General features: G+C 42.6%; 1 protein-coding gene across 1 annotated transcript in view; it reads left to right on the top strand.

Annotated features, from left to right (window-relative positions):
* Positions 1 to 626: 626 nt before the first annotated feature.
* Positions 627 to 24,303, top strand: part of SLC5A1 (solute carrier family 5 member 1) — a 74,371-nt gene continuing 50,694 nt past the window's right edge. Inside the window, exons 1-2 of the mRNA XM_025474656.3 lie at positions 627 to 949; positions 7,874 to 7,945. Coding sequence (XP_025330441.1) covers positions 815 to 949; positions 7,874 to 7,945 — 207 coding nt within the window. The 5' untranslated portion in view covers positions 627 to 814. The remainder of the gene's footprint in view (positions 950 to 7,873; positions 7,946 to 24,303) is intronic.

Here is a 24,303-nt window from a genome sequence, read left to right on the forward strand (position 1 = left end):
TCCCCAGGAAGGGTCAGTGTTTGATGAGCTCCATGGAAGGGATTCTCTAGTATCTTCCTTCCTACCTGCCTCAGAAAGGCCCCAAATCACATTATTGGGTGACAGACACAGGGCAAGGAAATAGCTCTCAGTGGGATCCCTTCTCCCAATCTCTCTTCCTCCTCACAATGGGGGTTGCAGTGCCTCTGAGGGCTGCAGGGGAGTCAGAAAGATGGGTATGTGGGTGGCTGTCCCTATGGCCAAGAGACTGCAATTGATCTGAATTTCTTTCCAGCAATATCCAACAACTGGTCCTCCCCAGAATTTTCTCCATGGACACCGAGAACTTGGCTGATTCCTGGGAACAGTCCTACACCCATTTTACACATGGAGAAGCCTGTCCGCAGAGGGCTCAGGACTGGTCCGATGGCAGGTGGCAGGCGACCTGAAGCCTCTAAGCCCCTGGCCCCAGGCCCCAGGCAGCCTGGTTCCTCAGTGAGGCCACGCCCTTTCTGCCCCCGGCAGAGCAGGTGAGGCTGCCCTGCCAGGTGCCCGCTGCAGGAGCACAGCGGGCCTTTGTGCCAGACGGGCACCACCCCTTGGCCGGCCCCTCCCCACTCTCTGAACAGCCCTTACCTGCCGGCCTGCCACCCTTCTGCCAACAGCTCCGTCTGCTCCTCCTTCGGTGCGGTTTGCGCCCAAGGCTGCTCCCCGACGGTGAAGCGCGGAGCCCCGGGTGCCCTCTCCCCGCCTCCCCGGGGCTGATCATTAACCCGGAGGCCCTATAAGGAGCAAGGGGCCTGGCAGGGAGGGGAACATCGCCGCCGCAGCCGCCATGGACAGTACCACCTGGAGCCCCATGACCAACGCCACTGCCTCACCCCTCGCGCCCCACGAGCGCATCCGCAATGCCGCCGACATCTCTGTCATCGTCATCTACTTTGTGGTGGTGATGGCTGTGGGGCTGTGGGTATGTGAGGGCCCTGAGACGTGGGGTGAGGGGGCAGGGCCACCAGGGGGAACGGGGGCGGGGGCACAGAGGAGCGACAGCCCTGGGGAGCCTTGAGGAGGGAACCAGGGGCTTAAGAGTCAGTGGAGTGGGTTGAAAATAACTTGGAAGCGCTTGAGAGGAGTTCAGGGGGGCACAGTGTGAGGTGAGAGGGGCAAGCAAGGACCGAGCAGAAGCAAGAGGGGTGTCCAGGGGAGCTGGCCAGGAAGGTCCAGGGAGGACACCCCTGGCCTGCGAGCAGAGGAGGATGAGGGGGGAATTGGAGAGGCTGGGCGCCAGTGTGAGGGGCAGGAGAGGGAGTTTGGGGTTGCAGGGAAGATCCCTGGGCTTGGGAGGTAAGTCCCAAGGAGCTAGGACTGTCCTGACTCTTCTTAGTCACAGAGTTTTGGATGGAAAAGAAACAATTTAGAGCAGGAAGGGCAGAAGCCTCTGGCAGCTGCAGGGACTGTGGGGCAGCCCAAAATGGACAAGCGCTGCCGGTGTCCTCCTCGGAAAGGAAAGGCTGACGGGCAAGCCCAGGAGGCTGGAATGAGTGAGAGTTGGCAAAGCTGGGTGGAGGAGGAGGAAGGCTGGAGGATGGCCTGGTGCTGGGAAGAGGGAAGTGCTTGTGGCTCCCCTTGGGGACTAGGGACACACCAAACCAGAGAAACTTGTTCTTAGCAGTCTTAGAAATTGGAACTTAGAAATTTCACTATGACAGACTCTGGCACACCCAGCAAGTAGAAGATGAGGTGTTTTGAATGTGCACATATTCTGGGGGTACCTGGGTGGCTCAGTCAGTTGAGCCACTGACTCTTGGTTTCAGCTCACATCATGTTCTCCTGGGTGATGGGATTGAGCTCTTTGGGCTCTGGCTCTGCACTCAGCCGGGAGTCTGCTTGAGAAGTCTCTCTCTGCCCCTCACCACACTTGTGTGCATGCTCTCTCTCTCTCATAAATAAATAAATCCTAAAAAAAAAAAAAACAATCCAAAAGTGCACATTTTCCAGACACTCTCAAAGGCTTTGGTTGGGTGAGTGTTGGGCCAGGAGGCTGTGATGCCAGCTGGTAGTCGAACTCTTGATTTAGAGGGGAAGAGGTGGACATTAACCCTTCCATGATCACAGAGTTTTGTTTTGTTTTTAGGAATAAAAGGAAGTATTTTTTTGGTTTGTTTTTAAAGTAGTTATAGAAACCAGATGTGACTAAAATCTTCTCCAAGTGTCACAAGGGGTAGGTGTGACTGACTCTTCCCCAGTAGTCTCACCTTCCCAGAAGAGTCCAACTAGGAGCCAGGATTCTCAAGTTTATTATTGATTTTGACATGATTCTAGCTATACGACCTTGGGTAACCACCTCAGCCTCAGTTTACTCAAGTATAAATAAGTACAATCTTACCTATTCTTAAGACCGTTCCAATGTTGTTGTGAGGATTTGTAGAGATGAACTTGAAAATGCTTAATGAGTCTGGGAGTCTTTTTAAATATTGTTATCATTTGCCCTCCAAGGTATGAGCCAGGCCCTGAATTTTTTCTGTCCTTTTATATAAAATGGGCAAAAATGATCACCTGGGTAGGATATCTTCACAAAAAGCCTCAAGATGAGGGCAGGAATGCTAACCCCCATTTTACAAGAAAAAATCTAAAGCCTTATGTGGTTGGGATTTGCCTAAGGTTGCAATACATGGAGTTATTCCTGGAACTCAGGTCTTTTGACTCTTGGTTTTCCATAGTACCAGGGGCTTTACCACCTTACCTACCTTCCTCCCCTCATCCCTGCCCAGCTTATAAGTGCTGTAGCCAAGATGTGAATCCATCATTTGCTAGCTGTGCCATACTGCCTGTTTCCCAGACAATCACTGATAATCTCTTTTCCCCTAACCAATCTTATTTTAGCCTCTGCTAGTCCTGCTGATTATGGTGTTTACACTTTTCAAATATTTGTGAATCAGTATCACTTGTCTTGTTAAATGCTACTTAATGAGCCTGCTAATATTTGTCTACATTTACTCTTCACCATTAGTCCAGTGCCTCTGGATCCTGATCATTTAACGTGCTGGATTTCTTCCAGTTTAAATTCCTCTTTTTTCTACTGGAGTATCAAAAGTGCCTTGCTTTGGAGATAGGCATCTTAACTCCTGCATGTTCTCTGGGCTGCACAGACAGAGCTATCCTGGCCTATTGTGTTTCCTTATCTTAGAAGGCACCCACAGTTAATGTCCCTCTGTCACCATCCCCATCTCTTCCAACATTATTTTGTTCTGTTTTACCCTCTTCCAGTGCTGCCTCATCCAATCATATTTGGATTTGAACTTATCACTTCTTCACTGTATATTTCCATTTTTCTTTCACCACCTGTTTCTCGGGGGATTTTGTATTTAGGCTAAATCTGACTTTATTATTTCTGGAAGATACATTTAAGCTATCCTGAACCCCCTTATGCTAGGGCTTGTTAAACTACAACTCATGAGCCAAATCTGGCCCATAGCCTGTTTTCATATGGCTCACAAGTTACAAATGTTTTTTATACTTTTAAGGGGTTATAAAAAATAAAAAAGGATCCTATTGTATCTCACAAACCCTATATAATGTACTATCTGGATCTTTTTTTTTTAACAGAAAAAATTTACTGACCCCTGCTTTATGTAATCATTTGCACTAATAGCATCATTTAATGCCTGAGTAACAATTGCCCCTGGGGAAACCCAACCTTTCAATTTTACAGGGGAGGATCAGAGGGTGACAAGAAGTCAGATGACTCTGCGCTAAAGCTGGGATTAGAACCCAGGTTTTACAATACCAAAGGCAGGCTCTTTCTACTGTCTTACCTTCTGCCTCCCTAAAAAACTATCATTTATGGCAATACTGTCTCTATGGTCCTTACCACCACTTGCATTGCTGAGACAGTGTCCTGGTGGTGCTGAATTCCTTCTTTCCTCACATACTTTCATAAAGTGAAGACCTAAAGTTTATCAAGTTCATCCCTCTTCATCCTATTCCTGAATCTCTTCTTAAATCACTTGACAAAATTATCTTGACCAGTTGTCCACACTTCACTCGAATATTTCCCCAAGACTCTCCCCAGTGGTACCATTTCCATCTCTGCATAGCTCTGACAGTGAGGAAAATCTTCCTGGTACTGACCCCAGATCTGACATTCTGGAGCTTCTCCATTGTATCTAGTTGTGCCTTATGCAGACCACACTGTCTCACTTTACCTATCAGAAGATGATAGGCCACACCTGAGTCTTCTCTACTTCTGGCCCAACACTCCCAGTTTCTTAAGTATAAGCAAAGGTCTGAAGTTCCTTCCTCTGATTCAATGATACTTTTATTCTTTTAAGAAAAAAATATGGGTCAGTAATTGTGCTTCTTTTGCTCTGCAGCTTGCAGTTGTTAAATAATTCTTTTCTGGCTGCAGGGTGGACAGGCAAATTTAATGCCATACTCTACAAAGTGGTGTCAGTAACCTTAGAGCTTTCCTTTGAGCATCCCTTGCTCATGGAGACAGTGTCTTTCCATTGTAGGGAATGAACAGCAGGGAAGAAGGAGATAGGGTACCTGAGCTAAAATGCTGCTCTGGGAAGCACCTACTGAATGTTGCTGGCAGTCTGAAAAATACTTGCCTGGAGAGGTGTTGCTCATTTCTAGGAGTGGTCAGGGTGGGATATGGGGGAAGAGTGGAGACAGAACACACTGAGAAACCCTTTTATCTAACATTTTATTGAATGCGCACCATGCAAATGGAATTATACTAAGTATTAGGGGGATTAAGATTTTGTAAAATAATTACCACAATCAAGCTAATTAACAATCAATCACTTTACATGGTTACAATTCTTTTGTGTGTGTGTGGTGAGAACACTTAGGTGAGAACACGTACTCTCCAGTAAACTTAACTATGCACAATAGAGTATTATGAACTATAATTGCCATGATGTAAGTTGGATCTCCAGAATTTATTCGTCTTATAATTTTAACTTTCACCTTTGTAAAAAATTTTTATTTATTTTGAGAGAGATAGAGCGAGCGCAAGCACACAGGGAGTGAGGAGGGGCAAAGGGAGAGGGAGAGAGAGAGAATCTTGAGCAGACTCCCCACTTAGTGTGGAGCATGACTTGGGGCTTCATCTCACAGCCCTGAGATCATAACCTGAGTCAAAACCAAGTGTTAAAGGCTTAACCAACAGAGTCACCCAAGTGCCCCTACCTTTTACCTTTTGGTCAACATCTCTCCATTTCCTCCATTGTCTTAGTCCCTGGCAATGAATATATATTTCAAAATATTACATTATATCCCTTAAATATAAACAATTTTTATTTGTCAATATACCCCAATAGAGCTGGAAAAATTGTTATATGGCAACACAAAGTAAAATAGTGTAAGGGCTATGAATGAGGTATGGTGGCAGTTCTCTAGATGTTCACAGGAGAGAGAGATTCTTTTTGTTTGGGCAGGGGAGGAAGCCATAGTAGAGGAGGTTTCTGTGGAGGAGTGTCAGGTAAAGTTTCACGGGGAAGGTTGCATTTGAGGGCCCTTGAAGGATGGGTATGCAGAGTCATCTTGTGGAGATGAGGGGATGAACTTTCTAGAGAAGAAAAGCCTTGGTGTAGATATACCTCTCCTTGCCTTATACCCATCCCCAATATCTTTCTTGAATTATCCAGTTCCCAACTCTAGTCTTTACTATCACGTTCTTCCTCTAAGCTCTTCATTACTGACACCAACTTGCAAATGTTATGTCTGGGCTCCAAACCCACTTTTTGTGTCCCTCCAGTACTACCTGGGACATATCAACCTGCTTTGACTTCAGAATGACTTTCAGAATGGCCTTCCCTGGCAAACTGCTAGAGCCCGAATCCTTGAGACACATTTCTTTTCAGCCCCTAGCTACCTTCTCTGCTCTTTGGGTCTGTTAGTCCTCTTGCTATTCTCAGAAAAACCACTACAGAAGCTCTAAAAGCATGTCCTATGGGAAGGAGACCTGCCAGGAGTCCAGAAAGATCTGAGCCATGCTCTTCCTGGCACTGCCTGGCACACAGGGGAGCTTAACAATCTATATTGATTGTTGGATGTACGAATGACCTTGTTTCCTAATGGACTGAGTCCAGTCCATCTGAGCACTCAGTAACATGCTACCTGTAGTAGGCATGTTTGCTGAATAAATGATGAGTTTCTAAGTGTCTGAAATGTCATCATCTGAGGTTAATTCCTTTGGATCAGTGATGGTCTTCAGCCTCAGGGGTCACATGTGAAAATGCAAACACCTTTAATAGGGCTAAGTCATTATCAGCCATTAGCATTTTCAGGGAGATTAGCAAATGATCAGCTAAGGGAAAGCCATTGACATAGAGAAAGGGAGGGGGAAAGAAGCCATGGGCAGAGTCACTGTCCCAGTTTTGAGCTGGAGGATGGGGCCTGGGCCTGTGCTGGACAGGAATAAGCTGAAGGTTGAGAGGCAACATTCCAAATGTGCTGTGACAGGGGCTGTGGTCATTTATTAAAGATGCATATCATTCTTCTCTTCATAAGCCTTCAGTGGCTCCCCACTGCCTATGGAATAAAGCCTATACTTTTTAACCTGGCATGTGAGGGTCTGCTGTCTGCCTTCACTATTCACCACTCTCCTCATCCATATGCCTCAGCCAGGTTCACCAGATAATACTGTTTACTGTTCCCTTCCTCCCCACACTACTGCCATTCTACCTCTGGGTTATCCCTCATGCTGTTCCCACATTCTGAAACGTCCTTTCCTTCTTCTTCCCTCTAATAAATCCCATTCTATCTTCAAGACTTGCTGAAGTGCTGCTCCTTCTGTGAAACCTTCCCTGACACCCCCAGTCAGAAGGAATCCCCTCTTTCCTCTGTACTCGTAATAATAATTTCGCAGTACTCACAATATGTTGAAAAGTAATGTTTCCAGCAAGCTCTTATCTACATCCTAGAGAGGAAAGTTTTGAATTGAGTTTGATTGTTCCATCTTTAATGTATTCAGTAAGAACACCATACAGTCCTATAGCATTTTTCTTTCTTTTTTTTTGTTAATTAGATATAATTCACGTGTTGTATAGTGATTTTATTTTTATTTTTTTGCTTTTGCATTTTGTTTGGTGTTTCCAGTTTTTTTGCATTTTTTTATTGGAGTTTGATTTGGCAACATATAGTATAATACCCAGTGCTCATCCCGTCAAGTGCCCTCCTCAGTGCCCGTCACCCAGTCACCCTGTCCCCCCACCCACCTCCCCTTCCACTACCCCTTGTTCATTTCCCAGAGTTAGGAGTCTCTCATGTCCTGTCACCCTCTCTGATACTTTCCACTTATTTTCTCTCCTTTCCCCTTTAATCCCTTTCACTATTTTTCATATTCCCTGTATGAATGAAACCATACAATGTTTGTCCTTCTCTGATTGACTTACTTCACTCAACACAATACCCTCCAGTTCCATCCACATTGAAGCAAATGGTGGGTATTTGTCGTTTCTAATGGCTGAGTAATATTCCATTGTATATATATTGTATAGTGATTTTAAAAAGAATGATATTTCATTAGGCACCTTGTATGCTTGTAAAAAAGGCACAAAAAGTTCCAATTCCCCTTATTTAACAAACAAACTGGTCCAGGTGGAGTGACTTGCTTGAAACTATACTGTGAACTCATTGCAGAGCTAGCATCAGGGCAAGGTGTTTAAATCTTCTGAGCTCTAGTCTTCTTATGTGTCAAATGTAGGTCCTTGCATCCTTCATCTAAGTATAGAGGAGTGCCAAGGGATGAGGAATGTGGGTGTTTCAGGAAGTGAAGTGGGTAAAAGAAAGTGCAAGTATATGGGAGTGGGAGAGGTGTGTCTGTTTGGCTGGCAAAGTTGCTCTGTTCTAATTTATCATTAAATTTTTGGCCTTTCCTCCTCAGGCTATGTTTTCCACTAATCGTGGGACTGTTGGAGGCTTCTTCTTGGCAGGACGGAGTATGGTGTGGTGGCCGGTAAGTTTTCTCTGAAAAACTACTTGCATTTTTTTTAAAGCTTTTATTTATTTATTAATGACACACACACACAGACACATGCACACACACACACACACACACACACACACACACAACACACAGAGGCAGAAACACAGATAGAGGGAGAAGCAGGCTACATGCAGGAAGCCCGATGTGGGATTCAATCCTGGGACTCTGGGACCATGCCCTGAGCCAAAGGCAGACACTCAACCGCTGAGCCACCCGGACGTCCATGGAAAACTACTTGCTTAACTACAATAGTCCCCATATTGTAGGAGGCCCTTTTATTCTTGGCTTTTGGTGGCAGTGATTCTTCCTTCCTGCCTTAAATCTCCAGTAATGGGCCTTCTGCTTACCAGGTCTCTTGGTTACCCTTAATCCTTTATGGCAAGGGAATATCCTCTACATAAATAGTGCTTGGAATCTTTGCAGTATGCATAGAGAAGAGACTGCACCAGGTGGACAGTGTGGAGAAGCAACAAGAGCACACAAACTGAAGTGATCTTGGGCAAATCTGAGCTTCCATTTTTGTATGTATAAAATAGGGATGGTGATATATACCCAGGAGCGTTATGAGAAATGGATACCCCGTATGGGGTGGAAACACAATAAAGAGTAGTTCTTTTACTACCTTTTAGTTACTTTAAGTCCCATGGTAGAGAGACTGTCTTACCTTGGGAGCCTGATGCAATGCCTAATACACAAGGGAACCTCAATAAGTATTCAAAGAACAGATGGAGGAGGAGCCCCCTACTGTTCCTACAGTTTCCTTCATCTCTTGGAGGATTTTGTGTATTTGAGAGGTACTTTTTTCAACCAGCTTCGTTCTTTTTTTTTTTTATTGGAGTTCAATTTGCCAACATATAGCATAAGACCCAGTGCTCATCCCATCAAGTGCCCCCCTCAGTGCCTGTCACCCAGTCACCCCCACCCCCCGCCCACCTCCCTTTCCACCACCCCTTGTTTGTTTCCCAGAGTTAGGAGTCTCTAATGTTCTGTTTCCCTCTCTGATACTTCCCACTCATTTTCTTTTTTTTGTTTTGTTTTTTATTTTATTTTATTTTTTTTAATTTATTTTTTATTGGTGTTCAATTTACTAACATATAGAATAACCCCCAGTGCCGTCACCCATTCACTCCCACCCCCTGCCCTCCTCCCCTTCTACCACCCCTAGTTCGTTTCCCAGAGTTAGCAGTCTTTACGTTCTGTCTCCCTTTCTGATATTTCCCACACATTTCTTCTCCCTTCCCTTATATTCCCTTTCACTATTATTTATATTCCCCAAATGAATGAGAACATATAATGTTTGTCCTTCTCCGACTGACTTACTTCACTCAGCATAATACCCTCCAGTTCCATCCACGTTGAAGCAAATGGTGGGTATTTGTCATTTCTAATAGCTGCCCACTCATTTTCTTGAGAGGTATTTTTCTCGATACTCATACATGGACAGAATTATCTCAGTCAAAGGACACATGCATGTGTGGAAGAGAAACTGGGAAGCACCTTCCATCTTATCAGCTTAGGGCTCTGCTGGCTCATCAGTTCAGTCCAATGACCATCTCATCAAAATGACTGGTTGACCAAGTTGGCCAAGTTGTGTAATCCCTGGACTTAAGATACAAGCAAGACTGGCGGGTGAAAGAGGTGGGTAATGAAGCATAGAAACAATTAGAAGAATGTGATAACTCTGAGTTGGTTAGAGGAAGAGAAGAAAGTAAAAAGTGTCACTGTCAAATGCAGAGCATGAGAGGAGTTGCAAGGAAATCACACTACACCCTGCAGTTGGCCTTTGATCAGCTGTTTTGGGATGGATTTTAATAACTAGAATCTTCATAGTTGCTTGGGTTATCCCTTAAGTCATATCTGCCTTATCCCTAAGGTGGCCAAGAATACTGAGCAATGCTGATTTATATCATGGCTTCCTTATGGTGCTCCCTCTTGACATATCTTTTCAAGCTTTATACTTTGATGTTTTCCTAAAAGCTGGTGTTTAAGAGGCAGCTCTGGTCACAAAATTCAAGACAAGGCTAGGGTAGTCCCTCTAGAACTGCGCTGTCCAGTATGGTAGCCACTAGTCATGTGGGCTATTTAAATTGAAATTAATTAAATAAAATAAAGAATTTCTTTCCTCAGTCATAATAGTCATATTCCAAGTGCTTAATAGCTACATGTGGATAGTGTCTGCCATATCAGATGGTACAGATCCAGAACGTTTCCATTTTTGTAGAAAGTTTTATTGAACAGTATGCTGTACAGATTTCAGAGCTGAGGTAGATGAAATCTTAGTGGTCTTGAGATTTACTGAATTAGAGAACTGAATCAGAAGTTTACTTTAGTTATTTTGAAAGCAGTGCACCCCCCCATCTATTTTAGTATATGTGCTGCCAAAGCAAGCACACCTCCAACCCCATCTAATGCTTCACTGCTCTCTACAGTAAGCCTGCCAAGTACTCATCTGCCCTCAGTTTACATCCAGGCCTCCTTTTTTTCTTCCCTCCCCGCACTGTGACAGGAAACTCTCATATCTCTTTATGTAATATTTCTAGGGCTGATTTACTGGAGGTAAGACCTCAGCTTCTAATTTCTGAGTCAGGGAGAAGCCAATGAGAGTGGAGGGTAGTGTGAGTGGGACAGAACCATCATTAAGAGATATGCATTTTTGTCTAGTCCTAGGAACACATCACATCTTAACTAGCAATGATGTCTTTCTTCCTGATAGCACCTGGGAATGGGTCTGGGCTGAGATTTGGTTGTTAAGAGAAATTAGCCCTACCCAAAGCATGTAGAGTTCAAGGTTCATGTGGGGTTTCCTGTGGGTGTTGTTTTCCTTAATCATGTTTCAGTGTTGGATTATTCTAACAATGGAAAAGCATGGCATCATTCTTCTTTTGTACAGAAGTCACTACTTCCTTGATTGGGCTGAAATTCAACTTCTTCTTCCAACAGTGGTCTCCATCTAAGGCTTTGTGAGATTACATTAATGATTTTTACATTTAAAAATTTTATTTAAATTTAATTAATTAACATATAGTGTATCATTAGTTTCAAGGGTAAATTTCAGTGATTCATCAGTTGCATATAACACCAGGTGCTCATTACATCACATGCAAACGTACTGATCTGAAGGGGCACCTGCACTCCAATGGCTCTTGTGTTATAATCAAACAACCAGTAGCATACCATAGTTTAAGTGGCAATGTTTTTTCTTTCTTGGTGCTACATGGTATGTCTTACAGTAGTTGGTATCTTAGATTCAATAAAGTATGCTTATATTCTAAAATAGTGTGTTTTAAAAATATATTCACTTCAGAAGTACCTCAAAGCCTGCCCATTCCCTTCTTCCTGGCAAACTGACTTTTATTTATTTTATATAAGGAGAATCTGCTAAGATTTTATTTGAGAACAAGGTTCTGCTAATTTGTAAAATTTAAAAACCGTTAATGTAGAAGAAAAATAAGCATAATCATTTTCATTCTAAAATTTAAAATGATATTAAAGCACTATTGCAATGCAATACACATTTGAAAGAAAGGTGAGCACTGGGTGTTATGCTATATGTTGGCAAATTGAACTCCAATAAAAAAATAAAAAAAAAGAAAGAAGGAGTTAAAGGAAGATACAGCATATGAGAAGACATGAATCTAAGTACTTTCCCCTCCAAAATTGAAAAAGATTTTAAACATATTAAACATATACATATAAATTTCTCTTTATATTAAAGTATGAAATCAGTTCAATCCTGTCTATCAGGCCTGGAAGTTCATAACTGGAATATCACTTCTCAAAAGTGCAGGCCCAAGGAGAAAATCACAGGACTGCAGTCTTTCCGGAACTCACATCTCTGTCAGAAACTCTCTAACACTTTGCCTGCTTAATCTGCCTTTAGCCATGTCACTTTGTGTTTTAGGAGGAGTGAGCAAATACTCTTTTGTAGTCACCCACAAAAAAAGTAGAAGGAAAAAGGATCTTGCAAAGTCTGAAAGGAGATTGAACAGGGAGGCCAGTTGGGGACATTCCTGGGGCTAGGAGACTTTGTTTTTTTTATTTTTTTTTATTTTTATAAATTTATTTTTTATTGGTGTTCCATTTGCCAACATATAGAATAACACCCAGTGCTCATCCCATCAAGTGCCCCCCTCAGTGTCCATCACCCAGTCACCCCCACCTCCCGCCCACCTCCCCTTCCACCACCCCTAGTTCGTTTCCCAGAGTTAGGAGTCTCTCATGTTCTGTCTCCCTTTATGATATTTCCCACTCATTTTTTTTCTCCTTTCCAGGCTAGGAGACTTTGAAAGGAGCAGTTATGATGTGTAACAGGTGAAGATTTAGGAGCTCTGGAAAAATGCCCCATTCTTTAAAAGTTAATAAGGCTGAGAGAGAGAAGTCATTTGTGCCTCAGCCTGAGAATAGAAGCGAGGGACAATTGAAGAGGAAGAGCAAACACTCTAGGGTTGGATTACAAGAGGAGGCAGCTTACACAGGGGGCCAGGCAGGGAAGCCTCCAGAAGCCTGAGTCATGCGTGAGCAAGCCAAGCCAACTGAGTAGTATGAAACCATACTTTTGTGACTGTGGGATGATTTGATGGCTCAAGATTCCCTTCCATGGTTGGCAGCTTTAACAAACAGCTGCCTATGTGCTATGATTATTTGGGGATCTGAGAGATGGGAAATCAGGAATGTGAGCATTCAATGGCAAATTCCCTACTCCTTGTCTAGTGGTAGCAGAAATTATTCAGAGAGGCTGGGCCACAGATACACAGCCCAGTGGTGAATTCTTGTTTTGGAAGAGGATTTGGTTACATTTACCAGAGTCAGCTCCAAGAGAGTGGTGGGATATAATGGGGTTGAATAAACCCTTTGACAAACCCCTTCAATCCAAAGATAAGCATTCCAGAGGGAGTGGGAACCTCACAAGGAACCAAAGGACTTGGCTTGTCCCAGCCTTGTGACATTGGGCAAATCATTAACTTCTCTGAGTCAGTCTTCTCTGTGATGGGGGATAGTCAGATTGAGCATCTCAAAGGCTCCTCCAGTACTAAAATTTTAAGAGTCCTCACCACAGAGGAGGAAACAAGAATGGGTTTGGGCATACTATTCAGTCTATTGCCAAAGAGGATCTTGAAAATTGAATGGCTGTGGGTCTCTCAATAAACACAGTTCCTTTCCTTCTTTTATTATTATTATTTTTTCTTTTTTTTTAAATAAATTAATTTTTTATTGGTGTTCAATTTACCAACATACAGAATAACACCCAGTGCTCATCCCGTCAAGTGCCCCCCTCAGTGCCCATCACCCATTCCCCCCAACCCCCCGCCCTCCTCCCCTTCCACCACCCCTAGTTCGTTTCCCAGAGGAGTATATCTTAGTGACTTAGGGCAAGGGTTGACAAATTTTCTCTGTAATGGGCCAAATAGTAAATATTTTGGCTTTGTAGGATATATGGTCTCTGTCACAACTATTCAACTCTGCTATTGTAGCATGAAATTAGCCATGGGCAATATATATAAATGGATGGGCATGACTGTGTTCTAATAGAACTTAAAAAATTTCTTTTATTCATGATAGACATAGAGAGAGAGAGGCAGAGACACAGACAGAGGGAGAAGTAGGCTCCCAGTAAGGAGCTCGATGAGGGGCTCGATCCTAAACCCAGGATCACGCCCTGAGCCAAAGGCAGATGCTCAACCGCTGAGCCACCCAGGTGTCCCTTAATAGTTTTTTTTTTTTTTTTTTTTTTTTTACAAAAAGAGGCAGAAGGCTAGATTTGGTCTATAGGCCCTAGTTTTTGACCCTTTGTTCAGGCCTAGGCTCTGGAGTCAGGCTGCTAGTGTTTAAATCCAGCCTCTGCCCTTAATAGCTGTGTGACCCTGTGTGAGTTACTAAGCATCTCTGTGTCTTACATTTATTATCTCTGTAATGGCAACAATAGTACTTACTTGAGATTATAGTGAGGACATATGCACAGTAAATTTTCAGGCTTAAAAAAAATAAATTTTCAGGCTTAGCTCTTGTTTTTCTTTTTTTCAACTGAAAACTTTTATTTATTTTTATTTTTTTAATTTATTTTTTATTGGTGTTCAATTTGCCAACATACAGAATAACACCCAGTGCTCATCCAGTCAAGTGCCCCCCACCAGTGCCCATCACCCATTCACCCCCACCGCCCGCCCTCCTCCCCTTCCACCACCCCGAGTTTGTCTCCCAGAGTTAGGAGTCTTTATGTTCTGTCTCCCTTTCTGATTATTTCCCACACATTTCTTCTCCCTTCCCTTATATTCCCTTTCACTATTATTTATATTCCCCAAATGAATGAGACCATATAATGTTTGTCCTTCTCCGATTGACTCATTTCACTCAGCATAATACCCTCCAGTTCCATCCACTCAACTGAAAACTTTTAAAGGACTATCATCGTATCCTATCTGAGTGGTCCAGAAAGAAAAAAGATTAACCCCATGGGTTGCTCAAATCCATACAAGATAATTACAGAGCTATAGCTTTTTATGTCTTTCTTGTTATTCAGGTTCCTTTCTTCTTATCCTTTGGGATGGAAATTTGTGAGATCAATAAGTATACTCTAAAGGTTTATCTGAAAAGCAAGAAATTCTTTCCTTTAGGGTTAACCAGAGACTCTGATGAAACTTTTCCTTGAGGAAAGAAAATAGCTTTTTATACTTACTAAACTTTCTTTTTTTAAAAAAAGATTTTATTTATGAGAGAGAGAGAGAGAGAGAGAGAGAGAGAGAGGCAGAGACACAGGCAGAGGGAGAAGCAGGCTCCATGCAGGGAGCTTGACATGGGACTCCATCCCAGGTCTCCAGGATCACACTCTGGGCCGAAGGCGGCGCTAAACCGCTGAGCCACCTGGGCTGCCCTTTTTTTTTTTTTTGGGGGGGGGGGCTACCCTTTATTAAACTTTCTTGAGTAAAATATATCTGATTTGATATTTAAGTCTTTGAATATTAATGACCAAATCAAAGTTCATCTACTTAGGATGCTACTGGGGTGGTCTTAGAAAAGTCTGACAGGCCTTAGGCCTAGATGGGAACTCATGAATGAGAGAGAAAGAACATGAACTAGGCAAATGGACACAGGAGAGGCAGAGAGCTCACCAAGGGGGCAAAGTTCAGGAAGATGGGAGACCAAAGACAGACAAGTACTTGACCTTCATAAGCCTGGGTAGAAATGACCACCAAGTCCAGTTGATTCTTTCTTCCTGTTCCGATGATTTTCTACTTGCATGTAGCTATGTGTGCTTTTGTTTATCCCAGGGCTGAGCCTATGTTTTTCTTAATCTTTTTTTTTCTTCTAATATTTAGTCCAGGACCTTGTGTTAGTGTGCATTTGAGAAATACGTGCTGAATTAAAGAAATAGGAGGGAGGAGAGGGACATGTCTTTAGATACTCATGCTGGATCCCCTTGTGGATGTCTACCTAACAGACAGCATGCAGCATGCATTGCATGCAGCAGCCTGCATTCTGCTCTCTGGAGGACTGGCTACAGTAGAGTGTAGGCAGTGGTAAGAATTTAGGAGGTTAGGAGAGTGCCGGGTCCAGGTCAAAGCCTTCTCCAGCAGTGCTCCACATTTCTGTCTGTGTACAGAGAACATTTTTTTTCTTCAGATTTTTTTTAAGGCTTGTGTTAGTAAAACTGGAAAAGCAAACTGGCTGCAATCAGAGTGCCTGATTTCAGCCCTCATTGGATTCCTTGGAAAAGTCTGGTATTACTATGCTTCCTTACTATCTCAAACATTTGGTTTTTCTCAGGTTGAGTTAAGATTTTGCAAAACTTGGCTGTTCCCATACATATGTATCTCTTTTGTAGTGAGAGCTTAACGTGGCAGTTGCTGCCTTGTTTCGAATGGCCTGTTCTTGCTCTTCTTCTCATTTTCTTATTCCTCTACTGCCACCTCATCCTTCCTCTCTTTCTTCTCTTTCTTTCCTCACTTTCTCCCCCTTGTCCTTTTTCCTCTCTCTCTTTTTGGTGGGGCCATTTCCCTGCCACTCTTTATGGCTTAATCTCCTCTGAGGAGTTCCTCGATTAAGACACAGCCACTCACCACCCCACGTATTCTTTGTGTTCTCAGGCATCAGTTCTTAGCCAATTTCCTGTCACCTTGTTGGTGCATAAACTCCCGGTTTCTTCTTTCTCTCTGGATACCTTCCTATTTTCTAATATATTAGCACTTTCCCAGACAGAGAAAGGAAAAAATAAATTATAATCAACATTTCTAGTTGTTTGAAGTCAGGAGAATGCTGAAACTATTGGCTAAGATGAAGACTTTGGAGTATTTGTGTTAGAAATGTAACTGGGCTTTCCCTTTCTACCATTGGCATGGCACATTTTAGATCATCTAGAGCTATATGTTTCTCTTTGGGTAAATTTTATATTAGGGAGATTACTTAGAATTGGGGCTAAGACCACGGTCTCTGGAACCAGGCTGCTTAGTTTTGAACTCCCCTATTCCTAGCTTTGTAGCCTTGAGTGAGTTACTTAACCTCTCTGTGTTTCAGTTTCCTCAACTTAAAAGTAGAGAACATAGCATCTATCTTATAGAATGTTTTGAGGATTCAGTTTTTTTAAATTTATTTTTTATTGGTGTTCTTTTTTTAATAAATTTATTTTTATTGGTGTTCAATTTACCAACATACAGAATAACACCCAGTGCTCCTCCCGTCAAGTGCCCCCCCCCAGTGCCCATCGCCCATTCACCCCCACCCTCCGCCCTCCTCCCCTTCCACCACCCCTAGTTCGTTTCCCAGAGTTAGGAGTCTTTATGTTTTGTCTCCCTTTCTGATATTTCCCACACATTTCTTCTCCCTTTCCTTATATTCTCTTTCACTATTATTTATATTCCCCAAATGAATGAGAACATATAATGTCTGTCCTTCTCCACTTGACTTACTTCACTCAGCATAATACCCTCCAGTTCCATCCACGTTGAAGCAAATGGTGGGTATTTGTCATTTCTTTTTTTTTAATAATAAATTTATTTTTTATTGGTGTTCACTTTGCCAACATACAGAATAACACCCAGTGCTCATCCCGTCAAGTGTCCCCCTCAGTGACCGTCACCCATTCACCCCCACCCCCCACCCTCCTCCCCTTCCTTTTTTTTTTTCCAGTTTTTTTTTTTATTGGTGTTCAATTTACTAACATACAGAATAACCCCCAGTGCCCGTCACCCATTCACTCCCACCCCCCGCCCTCCTCCCCTTCCAACACCCCTAGCCTCCTCCCCTTCCACCACCCCTAGTTCGTTTCCCAGAGTTAGGAGTCTTTATGTTCTGTCTCCCTTTCTGATATTTCCCACACATTTCTTCTCCCCTCCCTTATATTTCCTTTCACTATTATTTATATTCCCCAAATGAATGAGAACATACACTGTTTGTCCTTCTCCGATTGACTTACTTCACTCAGCATAGTACCCTCCAGTTCCATCCACGTTGAAGCAAATGGTGGGTATTTGTTGTTTCTAATGGCTGAGGGATATTCCATTGTATACACAGACCACATCTTCTTTATCCATTCATCTTTCGATGGACACCGAGGCTCCTTCCACAGTTTGGCTATTGTGGACATTGCTGCTAGAAACATCGGGGTGCAGGTGTCCTGGTGTTTCATTGCATCTGAATCTTTGGGGTAAATCCCCAACAGTGCAATTGCTGGGTCATAGGGCAGGTCTATTTTTAACTCTTTGAGGAACCTCCACACAGTTTTCCAGAGTGGCTGCACCAGTTCACATTCCCACCAACAGTGCAGGAGGGTTCCCTTTTCTCCGCATCCTCTCCAACATTTGTTGTTTCCTGCCTTGTTAATTTTCCCCATTCTCACTGGTGTGAGGTGGTATCTCATTGTGGTTTTGATTTGTATTTCCCTGATGGCAAGTGATGCAGAGCATTTTCTCATGTGCATGTTGGCCATATCTATGTCTTCCTCTGTGAGATTTCTCTTCATGTCTTTTGCCCATTTCATGATTGGATTGTTTGTTTCTTTGGTGTTGAGTTTAATAAGTTCTTTATAGATCTTGGAAACTAGCCCTTTATCTGATATGTCATTTGCAAATATCTCCTCCCATTCTGTAGGTTGTCTTATAGTTTTGTTGATTGTAGAGGATTCAGTTTTAAATTCAGATTTAATATGTAAATCTTCCACAGTAGTATATAATTAGTATTACTCAAGTTGGCTATTCTTTTTTTTTTAAGGTTTATTTATTTATTTATTTATTTATTTATTTATTTATTTATTTTAGACATAGAGAGAGAGAGGGGCAGAGACACAGGAGGAGGGAGAAGCAGTCTCCATGCAGGGAGCCCAACATGGGACTTGATCCCGGGACTCCAGGATTGCGCCCTGGGCCAAAGGCAGGCACCAAACCGCCGAGCCACTCAGGGATCCCTATTTTGCCTATTCTTAATATTATTATCATCATTTTTAAAAAGTAATCTCGACACCCAATATGGGTATCAAACTCATGACCCTGAGATCAAGGGCTGCACACTCTAGAGACTGAGCCAGATAGGTGCCCCCATTACCATCGTTATTATTGTACCTCATCTTCAGATATTCCTTCTTAAACTGTGAATTCAATTACTTGTCCATTTATGCATTACTATTCTTTCATTCTATATTTATATGTTGATTACCTACTATGTGCCACATTCTGTGTTAGGTGCTGGTGTGTGTGTGTGTGTGTGTGTGTGACACATATTCTTACAAAATATATCCAAGATTACAAATAATGGTAAGTGTTCAGAAGGAAGTATATTTGAGTCCAGAGTGTGAGGAAAGGAAAGGGGTCCTTTTTAACCTACATAAGAGGATCAGGAAAGGCCTTTCCAAAGATTAAGCATTTAGGCTGAGTCATGAAGGATCAGAAGGTGGCAGCCTTATAAAGATTGAAGGGAGAGCAATTCAAGCAGAAGGAACAGAATGGTCAAAGACTTGAAGTGGGAAGGATCTTGGGATAGTTGAGGAACTGAGAGGAGGCCAGTATAGGGGAGACAACGCTTATCAATCAGACCCTTTGAGTGAGGGACCCACAAGTTAGTGATGGTTGCAAGAATGAGCCTATCTGAATTGGTGAGAGGGTTGGTTTCTAGCCTCCTTGACCTATAAATGCCAACAGAAGACCTTACCTATCTTTTGTGCCAACAACCTGTGGGAAAATGCCAGCTTTGGCAGTAGTTTCCTGATTTCCTGCCCTTTTGGTTCTTAGGGAAAGGAGAGAGATTTGTGAAGATAATGACTGAAAGGCCACCATTGTTCATGGAGGACGTAAGCCAACGTAAAGTAAACAGAGATTATGATGGCTCTGGAGCAAAGCCTATGTCTAAATATTTACCAGAATCTCAGAAATAAAATGGTCTGAATATATGAGCCCCACCTTCTCTTCTGTTCCAGTCTAGGAATTGTGATCCTTAAGAGATAGCAAGAGTCAAAGGTTAAATCTTTCCAAGCCTCTCCTATGAAAAGACATAATGGAATCAAAATCCTAATTCAGATTAAAGACCAGTTCCCCAGAGGATGAGGAAAGAATCTGAAATACAAGCATGATGCAGATGTACACATGCTATTCCTAAATTTACAGTGAGATAAGTATGGGAATCTGACCCGACTGTGCCCCTTCAGAGATGTTCAGAAGGAAATGTCTGGGGAAGAAGGAGGAAAGTTAGAGTGGTGCTATGGCCTCCCCTTCTGTCCCTTGGATGTTGGTCATGTTTGACTATGGGACCCTGAGCAAATCACTGCTCTGTTCTTCAGTCTTCTCCTCTGTAAAATGAAGATGAGAATAATCCTTATCTCACAGACTATAGTGAGAATGATGTAAAATAAAGTGAATGAAGTACAAGGGCACTTGGGTGGCTCAGTCAGTTAAGTGTCTGCCTCTGGCTCAGGACATGATACCAGGATCCTGGGATCAAGCCCTGTGTTGGGCTCCCTGTTCAGTGGGAAGTCTGCTTCTCTTTCTCCCTCCCTGTACCTGCCTTGCCTGTTGTGCTCGTGCACTGTCTCTCACAAATAAATAAATTAAAAAATAATCTTAAAAAAAAGTGAGTGAAGTGCCTGGCCCCACACTTGGCATAGAGGGGGCACTGTAAAAGTTAGTCATCTGTCTCTCTCTCTTTTTTTTAATAAATTAATTTTTTATTGGTGTTCAATTTACCAACATACAAAATAACACCCAGTGCTCATCCCGTCAAGTGTCCCCCCTCAGCGCCCGTCACCCACTCACCCCCACCCCCTGCCCTCCTCCCCTTCCACCACCCCTAGTTCGTTTCTCAGAGTTAGGAGTCTTTATGTTCTGTCTCCCTTTCTGATATTTCCCACACATTTCTTCTCTCTTCCCTTATATTCCCTTTCACTATTATTTATATTCCCCAAATGAATGAGAACATACACTGTTTGTCCTTCTCCAATTGACTTACTTCATTCAGCATAATACCCTCCAGTTCCATCCATGTTGAAGCAAATGGTGGGTATTTGTCGTTTCTAATGGCTGAGTGATATTCCATTGTATACATAAACCACATCTTCTTTATCCATTCATCTTTCGATGGACACCGAGGCTCCTTCCCGCCGGGACACCTGCACCCCGATGTTTCTAGCAGCAATGTCCACAATTGTCTCTCTTTTTTATTCTCCCAGGATGGGTCTCTCAAAGTGTAGTTCCCATACCAGCAGCATCAGCAAGATCTGGGCTCTAGTTAGAAAGGCAAAATTTTCAGCCTCAGCCCAGACCCACTGAATTAGAAAAATGAAGGAATAGGGCTCAACCATCTGTGATTTAACAAATTTTCCAGGCTATTGTACTTAGAGTTGCCAGATTTAACAAATAAAAATAAAGGAAGGATAATTAAATCTGAGGTTCAGAGAAACAATGAATATTTTTTTAGTATAATATGTCTCATGCAATATTTGAACATAATTTTATTAAAACTGAATTTGTTTATCTGAAGTTCAGATTTAACTGGGTGTTCTGTATTTTAGCATTAGATTCTGATACATGCTATACTATGAGAACCATTGTCTGAGGATATCTCAAGGGAAGCATCTAGCATAGCCCAGAGAAAGGGTGGAGAGGATGCTCTGGGATATTCTTGTATCATTCCTTTAAGGGAGGATAGAAGATGGGAGTGAAAAGCGTCTCCAGAGCTCTGGACAGTTTGGTCCATTAATAAAGAAAATAGTTTCCTGAAATTAACTGAGTTTATTTTCTGTTTGAACTATGAAGATCTTGCTCCCTCTAAGGAAAAATGGCCACTCTGTCTTTTTCAGGAAATTCAAGGCACTCCATAAACACGTGGGCTGTATAAAAGCATCATAAGTATTAAGAATAGCATGCCTTTGGGGGACAAAGCTTTCTTTCTCTCTCTTTTTAATTTTGTCCTTACCTGCCACTTCCCTTGTATTGGGGCAAAACTTTCTTAAAGGTGTCTCGTATTTATCACCTCATTTAAGCCTGAGAATCCCCTTGTGAGGTAAGCTAAGGATTCTTATTCTCAGTTTATAGTGGAAGAAACGGAAGTCAAGGCAGGGAAGTGACTGGCTCAAAGTCATATACTTTGTTCTGACAGAATCAAGATTAGAACCAGGTTGCAAGTCTCCAGTGTGCTTAGAAGAAAAAGAAGAGGGGATCCCTGGGTGGCACAGCGGTTTGGCGCCTGCCTTTGGCCCAGGGCGCGATCCTGGAGACCCGGGATCGAATCCCACATCAGGCTTCCGGTGCATGGAGCCTGCTTCTCCCTCTGCCTGTGTCTCTGCCTCTCTCTCTCACTGTGTGCCTATCATAAATAAATAAAAAAGAAAAAAAAGAAAAGGAAGAAAGTGGGATCCATACCACTTAATTATGCTTCCAAGCATGATAATTGATACGGGATACTTTTTTGCAAATCCATTGGCTGCTTCTGATGGTGTAGCTAGAAAGACATACACAGCTGTTGTCCATTGCCTTAAGCAATTCTTGACTCTTGGGTTAGTTATTTGGAGTGTACACATACTATCTTACTTTCCTAAAGGTGTGGAAGTAAAGATAGCATTAATATGTAAACTTGAATCACTTTCTTCCTTGGGCTATAATTTTGTTTTCACTTGAAAATAACAAGGTTGACCTTAATTATTTCCAAGGTAATTCCAGTTCTAACATCAGATGACTGGATGTTGGCAAGTAAATACATTGTCTCATATATTTCCTATTTTATTTTTCCCGTCACGCAAAATGTGATTTTTAGGTAGCACTCAATGACATTTTCATACCTCCTTTCCCCTTTATTCCCTTTCACTATTTTTTATATTCCCCAAATGAATGAGACCATATGATGTTTGTCCTTCTCCGATTGACTTATTTCACTCAGCATAATACCCTCCAGTTCCATCCACGTCGAAGCAAATGGTGGGTATTTGTAATTTCTAATGGCTGAGGAATATTCCATTGTATACATAGGCCACATCTTCTTTATCCATTCATCTTTCGATGGACACTGAGGCTCCTTCTACAGTTTGGCTATTGTGGACATAGCTGCTATAAACATCGGGGTGCAGGTGTCCTGGCATTTCACTGCATCTGTATCTTTGGGGTAAGTCCCCAGGAGTGCAATTGCTGGGTCATAGGGTAGTTCTATTTTCAACTCTTTGAGGAACCTCCACATAGTTTTCTAGAGTGGCTGTACCAGTTCACATTCCCACTAACAGTGCAAGAGGGTTCCCCCTTGGGAGACAACACTTGTGCAGAAGCAGTGCCATGCCCCAGGAAAGTGCAACAGTGAGGAATGGAAGTAAGAGATTATAGGAAAAAAGAGATCAGCTCTGAATGATGTCAGTGGAGAGATGGGACTGGGATTCCTTTTGAAGAATGAGTTAGTGTTTTGGAGGCATCAGAGTTTGATGGAGAGGAAGTTTAAGCAGAGGGAAATGGCATAAATAAAAACAGAAGGTAAGAAAGCCCAGAGCATATTTAGGAAACTGAGTCAGTATAATTTAGCTGGATTATAAGGGATGCAAAAAGGTATGGGGAGGCTACTGGGGATGGAGAAGGATGAGGGAACTTGAATGCAGACAGCCTTGAAGGCCTATAATTTCTGGTGAGATTCAAGTCCATGGCCAGTGAGGAGTAGACATATAAGAAGAGGAAGCTTAGCCTTAGAGAAGATTTGAGAGTGGGAACAGCCCCATTTCCTTAGACATTGGAAGGGCTAGCTTGTGGGAGAGAGACTTGACTTGTTTTGTATCACTTCAGAAGGCAGAAGTAGGGAGATGGGTAGATTTCAGCTCAAGGTGAAGAACTTTTTAACCATTAGAATTGTTCCGCTGTGGATTCAGCTACCTTTGAAGGTAGGGAGTTCTCTGTCACTAGAGACACACATCCAGAAACTGACTATCACTTGGAGGTGTTGCAGAGGGGAGTCAAACTGTGGCATTTGTGGGTCCAGACAACTCTGGAAGACTTATGATTCTATAATTTCTTCATATATTTCTCCTCCTGCCAAATTTCTAGGGTAGGAAGTTTAGACAGTAAAATAGGATTATGAATTTCCCAAAACTCAAAGGAAAATAGTCTTTTTGCCATTTTTGATATCATATTTTGTTATTTCCAATTACCATGCTATAAAACCTGTTGGGTATGGTCAGATCCAGCTCATCTTGCACAGGTACAGTAAAGACATCTAAATACTTGGAATAGCTTCCTGAACCCCATCAAGGGATGAGAAAGGCGTGGAAAGAAGTTAGTTGGAAGCAAGGTCAAGCTGGGGAAATTTTAGATGAAATCTAAAATCCTGAAGTCAGAGGGAATGTGGGTAGAAATTACAGAGAAGGACATGATTATTCATGTCACAGGGTCAATCCCCGGATGGGGCAAGATTCCTACCTGAGCATGAATGTGGGTGAGGAGTAGACAGAGAGTGGGATAAGAGTGATGAAAGCATTGTTAACGAGCTTCAGTGAGAGGAAGGGTGAAAACCTGGCAGGGGAGTGGAAGTGACACAGCAGTGGTATTTGTTGTTAGCCTGCTTGGGCTGCCATAACAAAATACCATAGACTGGGAGGTTTAAACAAGAGAACTTTATTTTTCCACGTTTCTGGAGGCTGGAAGCTCAAGATCAAAGTGCTGTCAAGGTTGGTTTTTGGTGAGACTTCCTTTTTTGGCTTGTAAGTGGGTGCCTTCTGTCTGTCCATTAACATGGCCTCTTTTCTGAGTAGAGAATGAGAAGAAGAGAGGGAAGAAGGGAGGGAGGGAAGGAGAGAAAGAGAAAGAGAGAGAGAGAGAGAGAGACACGATGTCTCTTCCTCTTCTTATAAGGAGCAGTCCTATCATATTAGGGCTCCACCCTTATGA

This window comes from Canis lupus, chromosome 26, assembly GCF_003254725.2.
Source record: "Canis lupus dingo isolate Sandy chromosome 26, ASM325472v2, whole genome shotgun sequence".
In the NCBI taxonomy this organism is placed as follows: domain Eukaryota; kingdom Metazoa; phylum Chordata; class Mammalia; order Carnivora; family Canidae; genus Canis; species Canis lupus.